This window comes from Abramis brama, assembly GCF_963993115.1.
Source record: "Abramis brama genome assembly, chromosome: 7".
NCBI classification, from domain to species: Eukaryota; Metazoa; Chordata; class Actinopteri; order Cypriniformes; family Leuciscidae; genus Abramis; species Abramis brama.
This window is the reverse complement of record NC_139969.1, coordinates 32,922,598-32,943,789: the sequence shown is the minus strand read 5'-3', so window position 1 is coordinate 32,943,789 and position 21,192 is coordinate 32,922,598. Positions and strand designations below refer to the sequence as shown.

At 38.1% G+C, this 21,192-nt stretch overlaps 1 protein-coding gene across 4 annotated transcripts in view; it reads right to left on the bottom strand.

Annotated features, from left to right (window-relative positions):
- Nucleotides 1–15,588: 15,588 nt before the first annotated feature.
- fgf12a (fibroblast growth factor 12a) overlaps nucleotides 15,589–21,192 on the bottom strand; it is a 76,532-nt gene continuing 70,928 nt past the window's right edge. For all 4 annotated transcript variants that reach the window (XM_084119510.1, XM_084119509.1, XM_084119507.1 and 1 more), the window contains 2 exons: nucleotides 17,672–17,870; nucleotides 15,589–15,855 (listed from right to left, as the gene is read on the bottom strand). In XM_084119510.1, coding sequence (XP_083975636.1) covers nucleotides 15,740–15,855; nucleotides 17,672–17,870 — 315 coding nt within the window. In that variant the 3' untranslated portion in view covers nucleotides 15,589–15,739. The remainder of the gene's footprint in view (nucleotides 15,856–17,671; nucleotides 17,871–21,192) is intronic.

Here is a 21,192-nt window from a genome sequence, read left to right as displayed (position 1 = left end):
TATCGCTGGATTGAGTTATCTGAGATAATTGCGCGTTCATGCGTTGGTTAGAAGGGGATATGTATCGATAGTAGAAACATTGATCAGCAACGCTGCTATTGGCTGTTCAGCGTGGCCAAAGAGCGCGCTCAGTTTTTCTCCTCAGCAGAGCAAGAACTAATAGTCGAAGTTTATTCAGAATTTTAATGTTTAATCAAAACGCCAGGGAACACCTCAAAGTCTGCAAAAGCCAGGAGAGAGGGCTGGCAAAAAGTAGCAGACAATTTCAATCCGTTGGAAGTGGCCATGTTAGATGTTTTTATCACTTATTAGCCTATATTTTTGTATTTTAATAATTGCATAATTACTTTGTGCATTGTAATGTCAGTCATCACACTAGAACATGGGAACAAATAAAAGTGAAGTACAAAAATATTCTACATAATGGTAATTTTTAGTTATATTATAGTCTCTTTTATAAAAGGCATTGTTAAATAAATGGTTGTCTGTTTATAAAAGCAACCAAGAAAAAGGCTGAAAAAAAAAAGATCTTAGTAGCCTACACTGTAAAATAATTTTTGCTGCATTAAATTAAGGCCGTATAGTCATTTCAACTGTTAAATCTTGAGTAATGATGAATTGCTTTGACTTGTGAAAGTGAAAACTGATAAACTTATTATATTTTAAGATAACTTATTGATAAACTTAATATTTTGCCATGAGTTATTGATCACATTTTTCCCCAGTGTAGTTCATTGTAATGAGATTGTATTTTTCCTCTTTTGTGCACTTTTACATAATACACCAACACTTGTATCTGTTCACAAGAAAGTGGTGGCTGAAATATGTGCAGTAAGTGGACATTTTCTGACTTTCCAAAGGAAAGAAAGTATAAGACTTTGTAATGTCCATTTGTTTCCATTGCACTGGACAGTGAATAAACCCTCTCAGATAACTGTCATATGGAGGAACTAGCCTACCTGCAAGTGCATAAATAACTTTACTTAATTTACACTTGTATGCTTTATGGCTGCAATATAAGTTGCAGGATTCCACATCTACAGAAAGGCCTAAAGAAGAGTCTGCACAGACAGAGGAGACATAGGCCTACTGGTGGGGAGTGTATAGCCAACTTTTCCTTTCTATTTGTTGCATGAGGCATGTGTCTAATATCTCTTGTTGCAGGCACTTGACCACTGGCTTTTCTTTACAAAGAACAATTGAAATAAAACTCAAGGAACTAAGCATATTTGTCTTTTATTAAACATTTAATGAAAAGTGTTTTTTTTTGTTTTTTTGGCAATGTTGTGTAATATGGCACATGCAACAATGTCACAGGCCCTGTCAAGTGTGCAACCCTCAGACTTTTCAGACACTGAAATCTTCCCTTTAGTTAGCCAAAGTTAATTTCATTGTGTGCCCTTGTCCTGGCTAGAGCTGCACTGTAACTGATTTGGGTCAGGGAATGGGGTCATAAAACACCTGTCTGCAGGCAGGAACATGTCATAATCACCTATTCTGTTAGGATCAGCATAAGTGTATGTAATACAGTGAGCTTGATATTTAATTGTGGAACTTTTCTTACCACTTTCAAATAATGTGCATAAATGTGAATCTCTGAAAATTCTTAAGTCATGCACAGATCCTGGCTATTTTGCTTTCACATTTGTGATATGGAAGATTTTAGTCAACTGCCTTTTTTATTTGATATAATATTACTAATCTGGAATATTAAGAATCACAATAGTAACTGGGCTGCACATTTACATTGTGAACCCCCTTTCTGTTCACATAATCCCCTTCATTGAGGCCTTGATGGCAGTCTATGGTAGCCTATAGTCTATGGTACCAATCACGTTAGTGAAGCCTGAGTGACATATCTGTAATCGGCATGGTCATGATTGCATGATCTTCATAAAAAATTATGATAGCCTAAAAAAAAAAAAAAAAAAAAAAAAAACTGCTTTACAACATTGGGTCTTAAGTGGCTTGGAAATGCCACAAAAAAAACCCTGTTTTTTAAACCTAAAAGCGACAAAAAACGACAATCTCATGAATCACGAGAAAAAATATATATCTCAGAAAGTGCGCTGCGCTGGACTTCCCGTATCAGCTCCACTTATGAAGCCGGGATCTAATCCTGTTAACATGAAATAAGCCTGCTCCCGAGCAGGTTTAAGTTTGCGCACATGTTGCTATGACAGAAAGTCCCGGATGAGCTTCGAAGAACCAAACAATCCAAGATCATGCCAAATCACCAACAATCAAATCCAGCTAACTGAGTTAGCGATGTACGAAGAACGGACCCCTGTTAGTGTTTAATATTCTGTTGGGATTTGGATTTGAAGGGTTTCTGTTGTCTGAGTTTTGGGGGTCACCATTGTGCTGAAGAGTAGAGCCTGTGTTTCAGTCCAGGAGAAGATCCAAAGCCTTTGAGAATATGCTGGATGTTGCTTTATTTAAAATGCAATAATATATTGCATTGTTTAAAGAAAAAAAACTTTATTCTGTTAAGTTTGACATGCGCAAAGTTTTTGCAGTTTAATAAATACAAATAAATGCACAGTCTGCCATTGTCCCAACAACTCTTTTGTCTTTGTTTAGCATCTTATAACTTTGAGTAAAACCTCCTTTTTCCACATGTTTTCAAAGTATACTCATCTAGTGAACTTTTACAGTGTAAATACAGTAAATTGTAAATATATTTTTCAATATATTAGAAGCGGCAATTCCTTATGTATTATTCAATATATTGTAATATATAACACATTATATGAATGCAATGTATTTAATATATTTTTCAGTATATGTACACCATGTAATATATTGATCATATATATATACATATGGAAATATATATTTTTTTCCGTTAGGGTGTACCGATGCCCACATGATATTTCCACTGTTAAAATGTGGAAAGGGTTCAAATTAATGCTAGTTTGTTGAATAAATTAAGAAATTATTCTTTTTAATACCATTTAACAACTGACAACTGAATTGCAGCAGATTTGCACATCTAATGGTGTCATTATGACTGTTGTCAAATATAAAGAAAGGGAATGAGAGTTTACATTTGTTTGTATAGCTGTTTGTGTTTGTTTGAAACATATAAAACGTCACAGTTCTCCATAATTCAAAAGCTATTTTAAAAAGCTAAAAACATTTCATGAAAAATAATGTCATGTTTTTCATCATGTTATTTCTAATGAATTCTACCAGCAGCTCATTATTATGGCTTTATCACTGAAAAAAACATAACTCAACATAATCAAATCTTTGATGCTCTGTTGGATTGAAGATCTAACAGACAAGGCCAATCATGTTCAATGAAAGAAGACCAATTATTTCTTAATGAAGAACTTGATGTTCCAGGTCTGCAAGGGCCGTCCTGCCCCATTGATTGCCCCAAAACCAATCATTCCCTTAAGATTAAAATCTCGAACCAAACATCAGAATCAGTTAAGATGAGCGCTAAAATAAAACCGAAAGATGGCAGATCAATGCGAGAATAACAGAATGGAATAGCAGAGTGAATGTTTACAGCTGCAGTAGATTTAATCAGATCAATATTCTTCAAGAAAGGAGGGGATTTACAGGCAGGCAGTTTTTCACACAAGTCATTGGCTTTAGGGTACACAGGATCCTATATGTTACTATGGCACTGACAGAACCAGTTCAACTTGGCTCAGCGTGGCTTTGCAGTTGTGTTACTCACAGGTATTATGGCTCAAAAATGTCAAAGACTGTTTACAGAATTCTGTGAGAAGTTTACACGACTACATTCAAAAAAGAGAGAGACAAATGACATGAAATGTTAGTTGGGGTTTGGTACTCATCAATTTTATAAATGTCCTTGATAAGGGAATTTTTAATTCTTAAAGCCAAATTAAGGTGCTTCTTCTAGCTGTCTACTGGTAATGATTTCCTTCCTCTCAGTATCTTTCACACAACAACAACAACAACAACACACACACACACACACACACACACACACACACACACACACACACACACACACACACACACACACACACACACACACACACACACACACACACTTTCCTTATCTAAATGGGGACATTCCATAGCCGTAATGGTTTTTATACTGTACAAACTGTATATTCTATCCCCTTACACTAACCCTTAAACCTACCCAACACACAAAACTTTCTGCATTTTTACATTTAAAAAAAACTTTAATTGCTTTATTCTTATACTACATTTACAAATGAGGGAGGTTTTTTGAGATTTTATCTGGTTTTGGTAACTTCTGGGTACAAATTTGTCCACAAAATATAGTTAAGTATGTACACCACACACACACACACACACACACACACACACACACTGCTATGTTACTTTAAAAAGACAAAGAGAGAAACAATCTCAAACACAATCTCAATCAGTTCTCCAGAAAAAGAAAATAATAAATCCTCTGCAGCCCTCCTCCCCCTCCATCTCCTCCTCTTCGTTCTCCTTACAGACAGTAGGGAAAGTCTGTTTCCATGACAACGAGTAGAATTAAGCCCGAGAAGTGCAATCCTAAAATGTCAAGTTGGATTGCTGCCTGAGTGTTTTAACTTTCAGGCTGATATGATTTACCTATACCTGGACTTGCCTGTAAATCAGATAAATCATTATCATTCATTTGAATTTTGTAACAAGGAGTTAAGATTGCTCTGAGGAGACTATGTGCCAACTTCAAATTCTGAGACACAATGCCACATTAAAAGCCATACTAAATTATTTATGCACGGATCTCTGACTCACCTCTCTTCATTTACTTCAGATAGCTTAGAATAACTCGATATTGCGACAGAAACTTTTAACTCCCTCTCTTCCAGCACTTTAGACATAGTTGCTCCGTTGCGCTTAAAGAAGATTAAAGAAAATAGTCCAATGCCGTGGTATAATGAGCACACTCAGGCCCTTAAGAGAGCAGTGAGAAAAATGGAGCGCAACTGGAAGAAAACAAAAGCTCGATTGCATACAGAGAAGCCTTAAAAGCTGCTAGATCTTCTTATTTTTTAACCCTATAAGAAGAAAATACCCTAAACCCTAGGTATTTATTTGAAACAGTTGCTAAACTAACGAAACATAAAGCTTCAAGCCCAGAAGTTTCCAAGCAGCACAGCAGTAATGACTTTATGAACTTCTTCACTTATAAGATTGATAATATCAGGGAGAAAATTATAACTATGCAATCGTCTAGTACAGTATCGCATCAGGCAGTGCATTGTAATTCGATTCATTCATTGCTATAGGAGAGGAAGAATTGTCTAAACTCGTTAAATCATCTAAATCGACAACATGTATGTTAGACCCTATACCGACTAAGCTATTGAAAGAGATTCTTCCAGAGGTCATGGATCCTCTTCTTAATATCATTCATTCATCTTTGTCATTAGGATACGTACCAAAAACTTTTAAGCTGGCTATGATTAAACCGCTTGTTAAAAAAACACACTTGATCCTACAGTATTAGTCGATTACAGGCCGATCTCAAATCTACACTTTCCGTCAAAGATACTAGAAAAGGCAGTATCTTCACAACTATGTTCCTTTATTGAAAGAAATGGTATCTGCGAGGATTTTCAGTCAGGATTTAGACCGTACCATAGTAATGAGACAGCTCTCATTAGAGTCACAAATGATTTGCTCTTATCATCCAATCGTGGTTGTATCTCTCGATTAGTGTTACTCGATGTTAGTGCTGCATTTGACACCATCGACCACAACATTCTTTTAAATAGACTCGAAAATTATGTTGGCATTAGTGGAATTGCACTAGCATGGTTTAAATCATACTTATCTGACCGTTATCAGTTTGAAGCAGTAAATTATGAGATGTCTTATTGATCACAAGTTCAGTATGGTGTACCACAAGGCTCAGTACTAGGACTGTTGCTGTTGCTGTACATGCTACCCTTGGGAGATATCATTAGGAAGCATGGCATTAGTTTTCACTGTTATGCTGATGATACGCAGCTCTATATTTCTTCACACCCTGACGAAACTTACCAGTTCACAAAATTAACGGAATGCATAGCTGATATAAAAAACTGGATGACTAGCAATTTCCTACTACTTAATTCTGAAAAAACAGAGATTCTAATTATTGGACAAAAAACTTCCTCACGTAATAATCTAGAATACTGTCTAACACTTGATGGCTGCTCTGTCAAGTCCTCGTCGTCGGTTAGGAACCTGGGTGTACTCTTTGATACCAATCTTTCATTTGAAAGTCACATCTAGCATCTTTAAAACTGCATTTTTTCATCTTAAAAATATATCTAAATTACGTAATATGCTCTCAATGAAAAATGCAGAACAATTAGTTCATCATGACATCAAGGCTAGATTATTGTAATGCTATTATGGGTGGTTGCACTGCACGCTTAATAAACAAACTACAGCTGGTCCAAAACGCAGCAGCTAGAGTTCTTACCAGAACCAGGAAGTATGACCATATTAGCCCTGTTCTGTCAACACTGCATTGACTCCCTATTAAACATCATATAAACTTTAAAATATTGCTGATTACTTACAAAGCACTAAATGGTTTAGCTCCCCAGTACTTGAGCGAGCCCTTAACGCTTTATAGTCCTTAATGTCTATTGCGATATCAAAATTCCAGCCAGTTGATAATACCTACCCAGCTAACAGACTTTTGTTATAAGAACGTTCTCCAAATATTCAGTGTTGGTTCTGGGAACGTGAAAAATGTCCAGTTTTCTTGACGTTAGAGGAATGTGTTTTAAAAGGTATAATGTTCCTCAAACGTTCTTTCAACTTAATTTTTATTTAAAATTCAACATTATAAGATCGTTGATTTCTAACATTCCAAGAACATAAAAATGTCCAGTTTCCTTAATGTTACTAGAATGTTATTTAAAGGTTAGTGTGATGTTCCTGAAACATTCTTTCAATCATCTTTCAAAAGAGTAATAAGAACACAAACTACAACTTTCTTCAGACACAGCCTTAGATGAACTGAAGATAAAAGACATTAACTCTATCAAGATCTGATTAAACAACTCCACAAACAGCATTACCAGCTTCACTCAATTACTAACCAGACTGACTTTATTTCTGTCAGACATCTACAGAAGTTCTTATTGAGAATTAACAGAGGTTTAGATGTTGATGTCTCATTGAAAATGTTTCGTTTGAGTTCACCATCATGGAGATCAGTGTTTGCTTTAGTTGGGCTCTTGACCCTTGAATGTCTTTAAGTTGGTGCTTTATCAGCAATCACAGGTGTTCTTGGAGAACATTTCTGCATTGACAAAGCAGATCAACATGTCTGTTATAATAACATACAAATGACTGCTTTTTCTGTAATTGATGACTTAATGAATTGAAACACTATTGAAAAATATGATACTCAAATAAAAGATGATTTGTAATATTATTGTGTTTCAGCTGCTGAATGTTGATTTCTGTGAGCTTATATACTGTATATAACACAGAATGTATTATAGATCTGCTGCTTTGAGTTGCAAAGCAACTCATTTATAAAATTATTTTATTTAAGTGACAAATAACTTATACATGCACAGACATCAACATTCGGTATATGAAACACAACAATGGTGAAATTCTTCATGCCAGCATACAAAAAACAGTCATGGCTCCCAGCATGCATTGCGGCATGAATAAATTATGCAGCTGAATTATTTTTTTGATTGTCACCATTGTTGAGGTTTGTATGATGAGTACTGATGTCTAAGTGTGTCATTTTTAACATTTAAAAAGTTTTGGACAATTTCTTCAGTTACTAGTGATTTTTATCACATCAATTGAGTTCATCACCTTCTTCTCTAACTTCTTTTAAGTTCCAAAAGTGAATCAATCAATTCAACCTACAGTGAATGCAATTGTTTAATTGCAGTCTTTTGTCTGTTATTAAAACAGACAAGTTGATCTGCTTTATCAATGCAGAAATGTTCTCCATGAACACCCGTGATTGCTGACAAAGCACCAACTTAAAGAAAGTCAAGGGTCAAGAGCCCAACTAAAGCAAACACTGATCTCCATGATGGTAACCTCAAACGAAACATTTTCAATAAGACATCAACATCTTAATCTCTGTTAATTCTCAATAAGAACTTCTGTAGACATGTGACAGAAATAAAGTTGGTCTGGTTAGTAATAAGTGAAGCTGTTAATGCTGTTTGTGGAGTTGTTTAATCAGTGTCACAGTGTCTGGTTTGTGTTTCCTGGGTCACCACTAGATGTCCTCCTTCCCCACGGTGTCTGTCACTTTCTTGAACTACATTCCCCATGATTCCTTGTTTGTTCCCATCACTTGTGATTACACCCAGCTGTTCCCATTTATGTTGTTAGTGTCTGTGCATAAATACCCTGTTGTGTTAGTTCATGTCACGGAGTCATTATTGTATGTCACTCGTCTACACTAAGGTCTGTTTCTAGTCTGTTCTCGTTTTTGTTCTTGCTTGTTTTGTTTTATTGTTATTCTGACGGATTAAATGGTTTTTGACACTGGCATGGACGACTACGATTCTGATTATTATAACTTAGACACTTGCATGGATGACGATGATTTGGACTGCCCTGAGTACTGTGTTGCTGCATTTGGATCCACCCATTTTTCCGCTAGCAATCATGACAGAATGACTCCGTCATCAAGTGGATCCAGCAGCATGAACCTTCTACAGGCTTTTGCGTTTGTGGCCCGTCAAAGGGAGGAGGCCATGACGCTCAGGTTTCCCAAGGACTTTTCGTCCAACGACGGAGAGTCGTTTAGAGGAGAGCGTCTGGCCCGGTTTTCGGGGACCCGTGGAGCTCGCAGAGGAGGAAGTAGTAGAGGTGAGTCCCGGACTCAGTCTCTATTTCGGTCTTCTTTCGACCATGGGTCAGTGATACACAGACCAGAACACCCTTCGCCGCTGGTCCTGTCCCGTCCTGAACCTGCACCTTGCCAGAAGGGACGACGGAGGAGGAGGAAGAATTCCTCTGTGTCTTTTCCGGTGGTCCCAGTTCCGGTGGTCCCAGTTCTGGTGGTCCCAGTTCTGGTGGTCCCGAGTCCGGTGATTCCGAGTCCGGTGGTCCCAGAGGTCCCCGTGCAGCCCGCTGTGGTCCAGGAGGTCTCCTTGCAGCCCGCTGCGGTCCCGGAGGTCCCCGTGCAGCCCGCTGTTGTCCCGCAGGTCCCCGTGCAGCCCGCTGTTGTCCCGGAGGTCCCCGTGCAGCCCGCTGTTGTCCCGGAGGTCCCCGTGCAGCCCGCTGTGGTCCTGGAGGGCCCCGAACAGCCCACGGTCTCCCTGGAGGTCGCCCCCGAACAGCCTGCTGTCTTCCCGGAGGATGTCCCAGAACTCCCCATCATCAGTCCTGCCATGGCCAGGAAGGCTGTGTTCCTTTTTTATGTAGTGGCAGTTCTGCAGGCATGGAGGATGCAGATGAGTTCTGCTGATCCTGAGACTGTTCATGTCACGCCTGTCGATTCAGAGACTGTGGTCACGTCTGCCGAGCCTGTTCACGTTACGTCTGCCGAGTCTGTGTCTTCGGACAAGATGGCCGCCACTGAGCCTGTTCACGTCACGTCTGCCGAGCCTGTTCACGTCACGCCTGCCGAGCCTGTGTCTTCGGACAAGATGGCCGCCGCCGAGCCTGTTCACGTCACGCCTGCCGAGCCTGGGTCTTCGGACAAGATGGCCGCCGCCGAGAGTGTTCACGTCACGTTTGCCGAGCCTGTGTCTTCGGACAAGATGGCCGCCGCCGAGCCTGTTTACGTCACGCCTGCCGAGCCTGTGTCTTCGGACAAGATGGCCGCCGCCGAGCCTGTTCACGTCACGCCTGCCGAGCCTGTGTCCCCTGACAAGATGGCCACAGTCGAGCCTGTGTCTGTTCCTGACCCTGAGCCGGTGGTGTCTGTTCCTGACCCTGAGCCGGTGGTGTCTGTTCCTGAGCCTGAGCCGGTGGTGTCTGTTCCTGAGCCTGAGCCGGTGGTGTCTGTTCCTGAGCCTGAGCCGGTGGTGTCTGTTCCAGTTCCTGAGCCGGTGGTGTCTGTTCCAGTTCCTGAGCCGGTGTTGTCTGTTCCTGAGCCGGTGGGGTCTGTTCCAGTTCCTGAGCCGGTGTTGTCTGTTCCTGAGCCGGTGGTGTCTGTTAACCTGAGCCGGTGGTGTCTGCTCCTGAACCTGAGCCGGTGGGGTCTGTTCCTGAGCCGGTGGTGTCTGTTCCTGAGCCGGTGGGGTCTGTTCCAGTTCCTGAGCCGGTGTTGTCTGTTCCTGAGCCGGTGGGATCTGTTCCAGTTCCTGAGCCGGTGTTGTCTGTTCCTGAGCCGGTGGTGTCTGTTCCAGTTCCTGAGCCGGTGTCTGTTCCAGTGCCGTGGCCGCCCGAGGGGTCGTCTCCGCCCTGGCCGCCCGAGGGAAAGTCTCCGCCCTGGCCGCCAGATGGACTGTTCGCTCTGCCCTGGTCGCTCGAGGGAAAGTCTCCACCCTGGCCGCCCGATGAACTGGCCGCTCCGCTCTGGCCGCCCGAGGAGAGTCTCCGCCCTGGCCGCCCGATGAACTGTCGTCTCCGTTCTGGCTGCCAGATGGACTGTCACTCCCTGTCCCCGTTTCCCTCCATGGACCTGGCCCCCCATCCCTCCCCCTGATCCTCCACCAATCCACCTCCCGCCTGGACTCTTGTTTTGGTTATCACGTCTTGGATCGTCTGGTAGCCGCTCCGTAGAGGGGGGGTTATGTCACAGTGTCTGGTTTGTGTTCCCTGGGTCACCACTAGATGTCCTCCTTCCCCACGGTGTCTGTCACTTTCTTGAACTACATTCCCCATGATTCCTTGTTTGTTCCCATCACTGGTGATTACACCCAGCTGTTCCCATTTATGTTGTTAGTGTCTGTGCATAAATACCCTGTTGTGTTAGTTCATGTCACGGAGTCATTATTGTATGTCACTCGTCTACACTAAGGTCTGTTTCTAGTCTGTTCTCGTTTTTGTTCTTACTTGTTTTGTTTTATTGTTATTCTGACGGATTAAATGGTTTTTGACACTGGCATGGAAGACTACGATTCTGATTATTATAACTTAGACACTTGCATGGATGACGATGATTTGGACTGCCCTGAGTACTGTGTTGCTGCATTTGGATCCACCCATTTTTCCGCTAGCAATCATGACAATCAGATCTTGATAGAGTTAATGTCTTTTATCTCCAGTTTCATCTAAAGCTGTGTCTGAAGAAAGTTGTAGTTTGTGTTCTTATTACTCTTTTGAAAGATGATTGAAAGAATGTTTCAGGAACATCACACTAACCTTTAAATAATATTCTAGTAACATTAAGGAAACTGGACATTTTTATGTTCTTGGAATGTTAGAAATCAATGTTCCTATAATGTTGAATTTTAAATCAAAATTAAGTTGAAAGAACGTTTTTGAGGAACATTATACCTTTTAAAACATTCCTCTAACGTCAAGAAAACTGTACCTTTTTCACATTCTCAGAACCAACACTGAATATTTGGAGAACGTTCTTATAACAAAAGTCTGTTAGCTGGATAGAATATCAAAATCGACTGCTGGCGGTAGATCCTTTTCCTATTTAGCACCAAAACTTTGGAACAATCTTCCTAACATTGTCCAGGAAGCAGACACTCTGTCAGTTCAAAGCTAGACTAAAAACACATCTCTTTGGCCTAGCATACACAACACATTATAGACTTCTATAATTCAATGTTAGGCTGCATAGTTTAGGTCAGCCGGAACCGGGAACACTTCCCATAAATCCTGATATACTTGTTACATCATAAGGATGGCGTCTACGCTAATATTAGTCTCTCTGTTTATCCGAGGTTTACCGCAGTCCGCCGGATACAGGCTGTGTCCAGATCTGATGAAGGACCTGCGCCTGGACATGATGAGAACGCAGTCCTGAAGTGTCAACCAATCCCTCCCGTTTCCTGAAGTCAGCTGGATCCTGGCCGTATCCAGATCAGATGGTGGACCTGCGCCTGGACCCATCCATGATGCATCCCTGAAGTGCCAGCCTCATCAGCCCTGTGAAGGCCTCATCGACACGACAGCCATCAGCACTGATCCTCAACAAACTCGTCTCCATACCATCGTGATGACTCCGACTTCCAACCAGATGGAACTGGATAAATATTCTGAATGTTCTGATCCAATCTGACTTCTGACCTGTAATGCTGCCTGGATCATAATCATACACTGTTCGCTCGTTGGTCAGAGGAGAACTGGCCCCCGACTGAGCCTGGGTTCTCCCAAGGTTTTTTTCTCCATTCTGTCACCTGATGGAGTTTTAATTCCTTGCCACTGTTGCCTTGGCTTTTGGTTGCTTAGTTGGGGACATTTAATATTCAACAATATAATTGATCTGACTTACTTAAGGTGGACGCAATTTTCTTCTAGAAACAAACTTTGTTGTATTATTTTCATGTTTTCACTGCATGTGAAGCTGATTTGATACAATCTGTATTGTAAAAAGCGCTATATAAATGGTGATTTGACTCACCTCAGTCCTTTGTTATTGTCAACTAAGATAACTTTTATCATTTATCATTTCAAATTTGTATTTTTCAAATGGATTTAGTTGATATCTATTATTTATCGATGAACCAGACGTAGAATGCTGGGCTGACAAGTCTATAAACTCATTTTATAAATAAGTTAGGTTTAATGCATTCTTCAAACTCAACCATTCAATCCTGTTACCCAAGTCACTGTAGGGGAAAAAAAAAGATACGTGAAAATAAGCTTCTGAGCAACTATAAATCAACATTTGGTCTCAAACCTGCTATAGCCCCAAAAACATTAGGTAGAAATGTTTATGTTTATTGCTGGAAAATACCATATCACAAAAATGATAAACAAAGGTTTGATGGCAAACCTATTGCGTGATATAAAGTCGCAATTGCATGTTATAAAGTCAGAATTGCGAGATATAAACATGCAATTCTGAGAAAAAGTCAGAATTTCGAGTTTATTTCTCGCAATTGAATTTATATCTCACAATGACTTTATAACACGCAATAGCAACTTTATAGCATGCAATTCTGATTTTATTACTCGCAATAGCGACTTCATATCACACAGTTCTGAGATAAAAAGTCAGAAATGCGAGATGTAAACTCGCAATTGAAAGAAAAAAAGTCATAATTGTGAGATAAAAAGTCGTACCTTTTTTATTTTTCATTCTGTGGCAGAAACAAGCTTCCACTCTGAAGACTAAAATGTAATCTTTTAATATAATTTCATTATTTAATATTATGTATCTGTATTATTATTGTGTATTAGTATTCACAATCAGTTGTATTATCTTATGAAGTTTAAAATGCATGAGTTAGACTATACAGTAGATTGCATGGACACGTGTTTATGGATCATATTTTAGACACAAGGAGGGGAGCTGGGAGAGTTATATATTTTGCTTAGAGGAATGTGTGCAATGCAACGTTCACTGAGCAGAGATGTTCCAATGATGATGATACATTAAATGTGTACAATTGGCATGTTCTTTACAAGGAAAGGAATGTTTTTCAACTGATGCAAATGTACCACGAATGTATACACTGAGAAATAGTTTCTTAATATGGAAAGTGGATTGTACCATGTGTAAGCATGAGGTGTACATTCCATTTTTAGACATAAGCAAAATGTTTTTCTACCTTACAAGGAAGTTGAAAGTCGCTCAGTGGTGTATATAAGCTCAATCTTACTGTACTACGGCAGAGAAACATCGGGAACACATAGACCTGGCCCGAATACATCTTCTCAAGTTTCTCTCCTATGCTGACGAATAAAGATTTTTCTTGGCAAGATAACTGGTGTCCGGTTCTGTGAATCAAATAATAACGGGGGAAAAGGCTTAATTCCAAGTCTACATACAAACCTCTTATAATTTCAAAATAAAATAAAAAGCCTGGACATTATTTAATTTGACAGGCACATTTTGAAGTTAATTATGTCAATTTTACTGCCCATAAAATTTCAGTAAAATACTGAATACTGTATAAAAATAAAATAAAAAATAATTTATTAAAAAATAAAAGTACTGTATAAAAATAAAATACTAAAATACTGACCATTTTACTGACATTTCATGCCCATTTTACTGTTTGAAGAATAATTTCAGGCAAATTTTGTACCCTGTTTGTGGGAAGTGCCAATCAGAATTTAAATGTTTAAACCATTTATCATAACATTATTATACCTGTAAAAATGCATTTATTCTGCCTCTGTGCTACATTAAATGCACTTACTGTAATGTACTTGAGTAAAGTTGCTCAAGAGAATCATTGGAAAATAAGCTGTGCAGTGACACAGGGGTGAAAGCTTTAAATATCATACTTTTATTCTTAAACAATCCTAATTTCATTCTGCTTTATAATATCAATGCATATTTTATACATCTCATTATTCATAATGCATATATGATAGTGTTTCATTTAGGTGAAAACATCTGCAAACATGAAAAATAAAGAGTTCTGTTTGTACACACTCCCATTACAGTGTTTTCTTGTCTGGAAACTCATTTGATCTGGACAATCTTTGCACTGGGTGTCTGTTTTTTACACTCTTTGTCACATACATGTTATTCATTTGACAATTTCTCACTTAACTATAAACACACTTTTCTGAGGACTCATGCGTTTAAGTCTCTGCATTTTGTTGCTGCATACTTGGGCACAGCTCTCATGCCATTTATACTGGAAGACTTTTGAATGCCAGGCTCCTCCTATAGTCCACAATCCACCCACCCTGTCCAGGCCGACTTCCAAACCCGTAAAGGGGCAATAAACTGGCCTTCTTTGTGCTTTTTTTTACTGGACAGGGCTGGTGTCAGGGTCACACTTCTAAGACTAGAGCTTCCTGAGTTGCTTGTCATACTTTGAGCTAAATATAATACTTAAGTTTGCTTGGGTGCAAGGAAATTTGAGAATAATTCACAGGAAATCGCCTACTTTCCATCTAAAGCTTAGCTGTCCATCGTAATAAAGAGCGTCGCACTCCAGCTGAAACCAAGTCGCAGTTTAGAGATGGTGAGCAGTGCCACGCACACACAAACATACACACATACAGTGTACCTGTGCTGGACGTATGTGCGCCAAGGCGGGCAAGATTTTTGAAGAAAGTGTTGCATGGATATTATCTCTTACCAAAATGAATAGGCAACGAAACGATCCAAGACCACCCCCAAAAGCTTCTGAAGTAACTGAGCATACATTCTACATTCACCCTCCTGACATTCCAGCAATCTGGAGTCACAAAGTGCATTCGCCTCTTGGGTAATAATAATAATAATAATAAAAAAAATTAAATAAAAAAAGGAAAAATAAAAATAAATAAATAAAAGAAAGCAGAAAACCTTGATCAAATCTGTATAATATCCACAAACAGAATCAATAGCAATGAGCATTGAGCAAAGAGAGAAAATTTTCATTTTTCTTGATGAAAGTAAAGCATGAAGAGCATTCACATGAAAATGAACACATGAGAACGTTTTAAAGCTCATTTCTCACAGCATAAACCCCAAACAAAGAATATTACTATTGTTGTGAACCAAATGACTGCCCATTGAACTTTTTTTTTTGCATAAAATGTGAGTTCAACTCCTGATTGGAATATTAATTTCTCTTTTCCCCCCCCTCTGTGTTCTTCTAGAAGTTTTCTCAGGCAAGAGTTCAGTTTGTCATCTTGTTGTAGATCCCCGTGGTTGGAGGCGAGGGCGAGGGCGAGGGCGAGGGGAAGGGGCTGCTCTGCCTCCTGTGTTTAAGCCCTGCTATGTGGAGTCCTGGTTGACCGCTTTACCTCCGTTCATCGTTGGGGTTCCTGAGCTTTTCCTGGAGCGTTGCTTCTCTTCAATCTCATGCAGTGAAGGCTCTCTATACATGCAAACTGCAATATGCAAACACATCAAGAGATTAATACCCATTACTTTTGACTGCGATCATTATGAGTAATGAGACAATCTATAGTCTGACATACTTTTTAGCTTTGCATTGTACATTTTTGATTTGTATTTAAAAAATGCATGAATATTAAAGGTTAAAGTGAAAATGAAATAAAAGCTGAACATATTTGTTTGCTTTATATATGATGTTGGTATTGCTGTCTGCGATTCATCAGTGCATGTAATTCCAAAGAAAAAATGGTTTGTCTTGTTGCGTAACTTTTTTGCATAATAATCTTTCTTTCTGGCATTTTTCTAGCCCTCTTAGTTTTTTGCCACACCATCTGGCTCCATTCTGGTATGTAACACCCACTTTTCACCCGTACTTACTGCCAAAGTGTCAAAAACTGAAGCATCACTATTATTATTATTATTATTATACTAAAGGTTCATCTATATAGGCATCGCTATATAGACAAACTTGGAACTCCATTTTCCACTCCAACTTTCCTAGCTAAAAATACTATACCAAAATGTATTTAAAATGCATTTATTTCATACTAAGTATAGTACAAAAAAACATTAACATATTTACTTGACATTACTCTTTATACTAATATAAATATTATAATTAAACTTTATTTGGAGTATTTCTTTATAGCACAATACACATCTCTTAATTACTAGGCCTTAATCTTAATTAGGCCTTAAATGTGTTTTAATATCACTATTAGTAGTTTGATCTCTGTATACTATCAGTCTTTAAATGCAAGATATTTAAAGTGTACCTAAAGTATACTTTCAATAGTTCCATTTTAGCACAATCAAATATACTTAAGTATAGCTCAGCACTATTTCCGGACAACTACATTTATTTAATTATTTAATTTGCAAAATTAGTTGTTCCTATAGCAGACTTTAAGTACATCAATTTAGTATACCAAAAGTACAATTGCATGGTATTTATATTAAGTACATAAATATGTAAATGTATTTGTAGTATACTTAGCATGAAATAAATGTATTTCAAATATATTTTGGTATATTTATTTTTTATTAGGGATTACTTTCATTGAGAAACCTCAGGCATCAATAAAGACAAATAATAAAGATGTGAGAGGAACAGACCCAAAAATGATCATTTAGATCTACATTTATTTATTTAGCAGATGCTTTTATCCAAAGTGACTTACAGTTGAGGAATACAACAAGCAATTCTTTATAGCAAGGCTATAAAAGTGCCAGTAATACAAAGTTTCAGTCATCGTTCAAGATTGAACAAGCTAGTCAACATCTGCTATAACACTCAAAACAAAACATATTCATCAGCTTTAATTGTGAAATGCCATTGGCTCTCGTGTGTCTCAAGACTTGGAATGCAACATGAGTTGTTTGTAAATTATATACTGTACTGTCCGTTTTTTGCAGTACATACTGTACCTGTACTTTTATCTGTCTGTTACGAGTTTTATATTGATGTATTATTAGTGGTTAGGTTTAGGGTAGGGGCGTGGTTAGATGCACAAAACAATATACAAGTATAAATATATATGAAAATAATTTCTTCTTTTACAAATGCATGCAAATAATTAAATGCATCTTGACCTGACGCATGAGGCAAGCATGTAAAACCAATGGAGTTCCAAGTTCGTCAATATAACAAAGTACCCTTAGTCCCTCTCTATACAATCTACACATGGTATATATTACATTTTATCACATTATTTTTCATTTGGTCACGTTTTAATATTTCTTTTGGTACTGAATACCATAACAGGGTTCTTGAATGCTGGAAACACACTAAAACACTAAAAACACTACCTTCAATGGGTCTTGGTACAAAGTGTGAGGAGGGCTTAGTTTTCTTTACTCGATTCCCTTTCATGACCTGACCCTCCTTGGTGAGGCCCAAGAACCAGGCTCGACCCGACTCCTGTTGACGGTACATGGTGGACGAGTAGATAACGTAGTAGTTCTCAAACACAGACTCCTTGAATTTACACTCAGGTGTGAACATCTCCTGCGGATGAAAACAACAACAATACGTGAATGAACTCATCCCATGATGGGTGGTTAGAGGAGAAAAAGGGGTCAGACAGTCCTGTTGGGGAGTCCCCAGGGAGGCTGCAGGTGTTGTAATGTAGCTTGAAGGACTATGAAAGTGTGTGTTTGTGTGCAAGTATGTGTGTTCAGAATATGTGAAGGTTAGAGAGGCAGCAGGAGTTAGCATCTCTTATCTGGGTCAGGTGACATGCAGCAGACGCTACCTTGCTAGGGATGCTACAGAGGTCAATGCGGCTTGGCGGACTCTAGCCAAAACTGATGAACTTAAAACCTTAAAAAATCGTCCCTGCACCTGTCCACAAGAGGACTGTACGTTCCAATGCAGTTTGACCCAAAGAGAAGTGTATTTTTAATATTTTGTATATTCAACAATATTATTGATCTGCCTGCATTGACACCATTGTATGAGAACTGAACTGAGCTGGACGATGACATCACTGTTTTCTCCAGGGCGGCTATATATAAAATATAAACTAAATGAATAACTTTTTTTAAACAAAAATTAACCATCACTGAACTTACTTAAGCTGGACTGTGGCGCTATTTTCTTCTGGAAACAAACTTTGTTGCATTATTTCCCTGTTATCACTGTAAAGCTGCTTCGAAACAATTTGTATGGTAAAAAGCACTATATAAATAAAGGTGACTTGACTTTTGTCTGATTTTAAATAGCATTTTAGTAAAATTTTCTAGTGCCACAGTTTTTATTTATATATAAACAATAATAAAATGATTTTGCATGCCACACCACTTTAAATGAACATCAGGTTCAGAACAGCATTTGAAAAATAAAATAAAACAAAAGGAAAAGAAAAGAATGTGTAAAGAACAGTGTTTATTCTGCTGGCACACCGTATCAGAGAGGCAATTAGACTGGAGATCAAAATACAATCCTTTAATTCAAACTCCAACAGATCCACTGAGAGTGGAATGAGTTTTTGGGTAAACAAGGCATGACACAGTTCTTTCTTACACATTAGTAAGCTAAAGAACTCTTCAGCAGCCGAGGGGGTCAACGGTGGCTGGTTAGTACGGCCCTTTTAGCCTCTGCTGTTAGATTATGTAACTGTACCATCTGGTTCCAAAGAATATCTTTCTCAATTGACAGCCGTTCTAACGTAGTATTCTGTGCAAGAAACATTTAAACGGCAAATAATTCATTATTTTATAGTAGATGTTTTACCAGTGGTTAAGAATTTGGAGTGATTTTACAATCATGTAAAAAAATAATTATAATCATGATTCCCTGTCTGCTGCATTTGGCACAATAGCTCTAGTTTCCCGTACAACGATGCAACTCACTGCTTAACCACTTAATGATGCATTATAAAAATTAACTAGAGAGTCACGATTGTTTCCCGAAAACCTGGTAAAATGGTTCCCCCTATAGTCATATGTCGGCATGATGTACCCGCAATCTTCAAGCCGAAGGAACTGGATGAAATATTCTGAATGATATCACTTCACAATCTGACTTGTGATGCAGCCTGGAATCATAATCACATCATGTTTGTTCATTTGGTCAGAGGAGAACTGGCCCCACGATTGAGCCTGGATTCTCCAAAGGTTTTTTTTTTTTTGGTTTGGTTTGGTTTCCTTGCCACTTTGCCTTTGGCTAAGTTCAGTAATATTATTGATTTGACTGCACTGACACTATTGGATGAGAACTGAGTCTGAGCTGGACGATGACATCACTATTACCCAGAGCTGCTTTATAGATGAAATGAACTCATTTCATAATGTACTTTACACAGTTATTGAACTGAACTGAATCAACAATGAACTGACTTCAGCTTAATAATGACACTATATTGTCTAGAGCTGCTGATAATTCTGTTAATATCATTGATCATGCATTTCCTGTTTATTGCTGTAAAGCTATAAACAATCTGTATCAAATGAGGCCATCATGGACCAATAAGGCAAAAAAGTAGATATCTTAAAGCAGAATAAAGCAGTGTCATTTAAATTGAGTGAGAATGGGAAAAAATACCATGAATAAATGAACTGCGAACACTGCAGAGGACAGACATTTGAATAACCAAACAAAAAGAAAAAAAAGAAAAAAAGAAAAAAAAGGCTGTTGAGTTTGCAGAATGAGTCTAATATGATAAATGTGCAACTATTAATGGTGGTGTGCATGTGTAAAATAAAAAAGCCCCTGTGAGGAAGGCAAAAAGACGTTAAGGAAGATGGATTTGTGTGAGTCTGGATTAGCTCTGCTGCTTAATCTATGAATTCTTTATTCTTGAGTTCTATCTGACAGGTCATTACTATTCATAGGATAAGGGCGGCAGGGCAACGTCTAGACAGCCGCCTCATTCACATTGGATGCCTGGAAAGGACACAGTTCCATCTCAGTGAGTGAAGAAAAGTAGAGGACAGCATTATACATCCACATAGCAAGTTGTATGAGTGGTATGCATCCAAAATCCAGGATACAGAAGAAAAAGTCCAATCTGAACAGTACTTCTAAAAGAAGTAAAAAAATAAAATAATAAAGGGTTTAGATTAGGGTCCAATTCTCACTATTAACTAATTATTCTATGACTTTTCAATAAACTCAATAAACTCATAATTACTGCTTATTAATAGTTAGTAAGGTGGTAGTTGTTAAGTTTAGGGATTGGGAAGGATTAAGGGATGTAAAATATGGTCATGCAGAATATCCGGTAACACTTTATAATAACAGCATGCTATGAATAATTAGTTAAGCATTAGTAAATAGTTAATTAATCATTTATAAATAATTAATAGACATACTTTATTAATGATCAGTTAATCATTTCTTAATTATGTATTACATTATTTACAAACCAGTTATTTAGGAGTTGTCAGTGGTTCATCATTTAGAAGTTTTAAGTAAATGATTAATAAACTATTTAAATGTACATTTATAGATATTATTTAGACATATAGTAATAGTTACTCAATGTGTTAATAAATGCTTCATTAACATGTATTCCTGCTGTAATTCACGATTTATTCAGGTAGTTTTAAAACATTCAGTAGCTGTCAGGAACTATTTTTGTGAGCTCATCTAAAGTGAGGACTATCTATGCTTCGTAAAGCTTTTACAAAGGAGTTTTAAAGGCTCAGTTATCTTCTAATTAGAAAAAGGAAACAAACACAACAGAGTGATACAGAACAAATATTTATTTCAGGATGCAAAAAATAAAATAAATAAATAAATAAACTGTACAACTGGTAACTTGATATAACATGAAAAATAAACATCTTCTATGTCATAGAATTTTTTCTTCTTCCTGAAAACATAA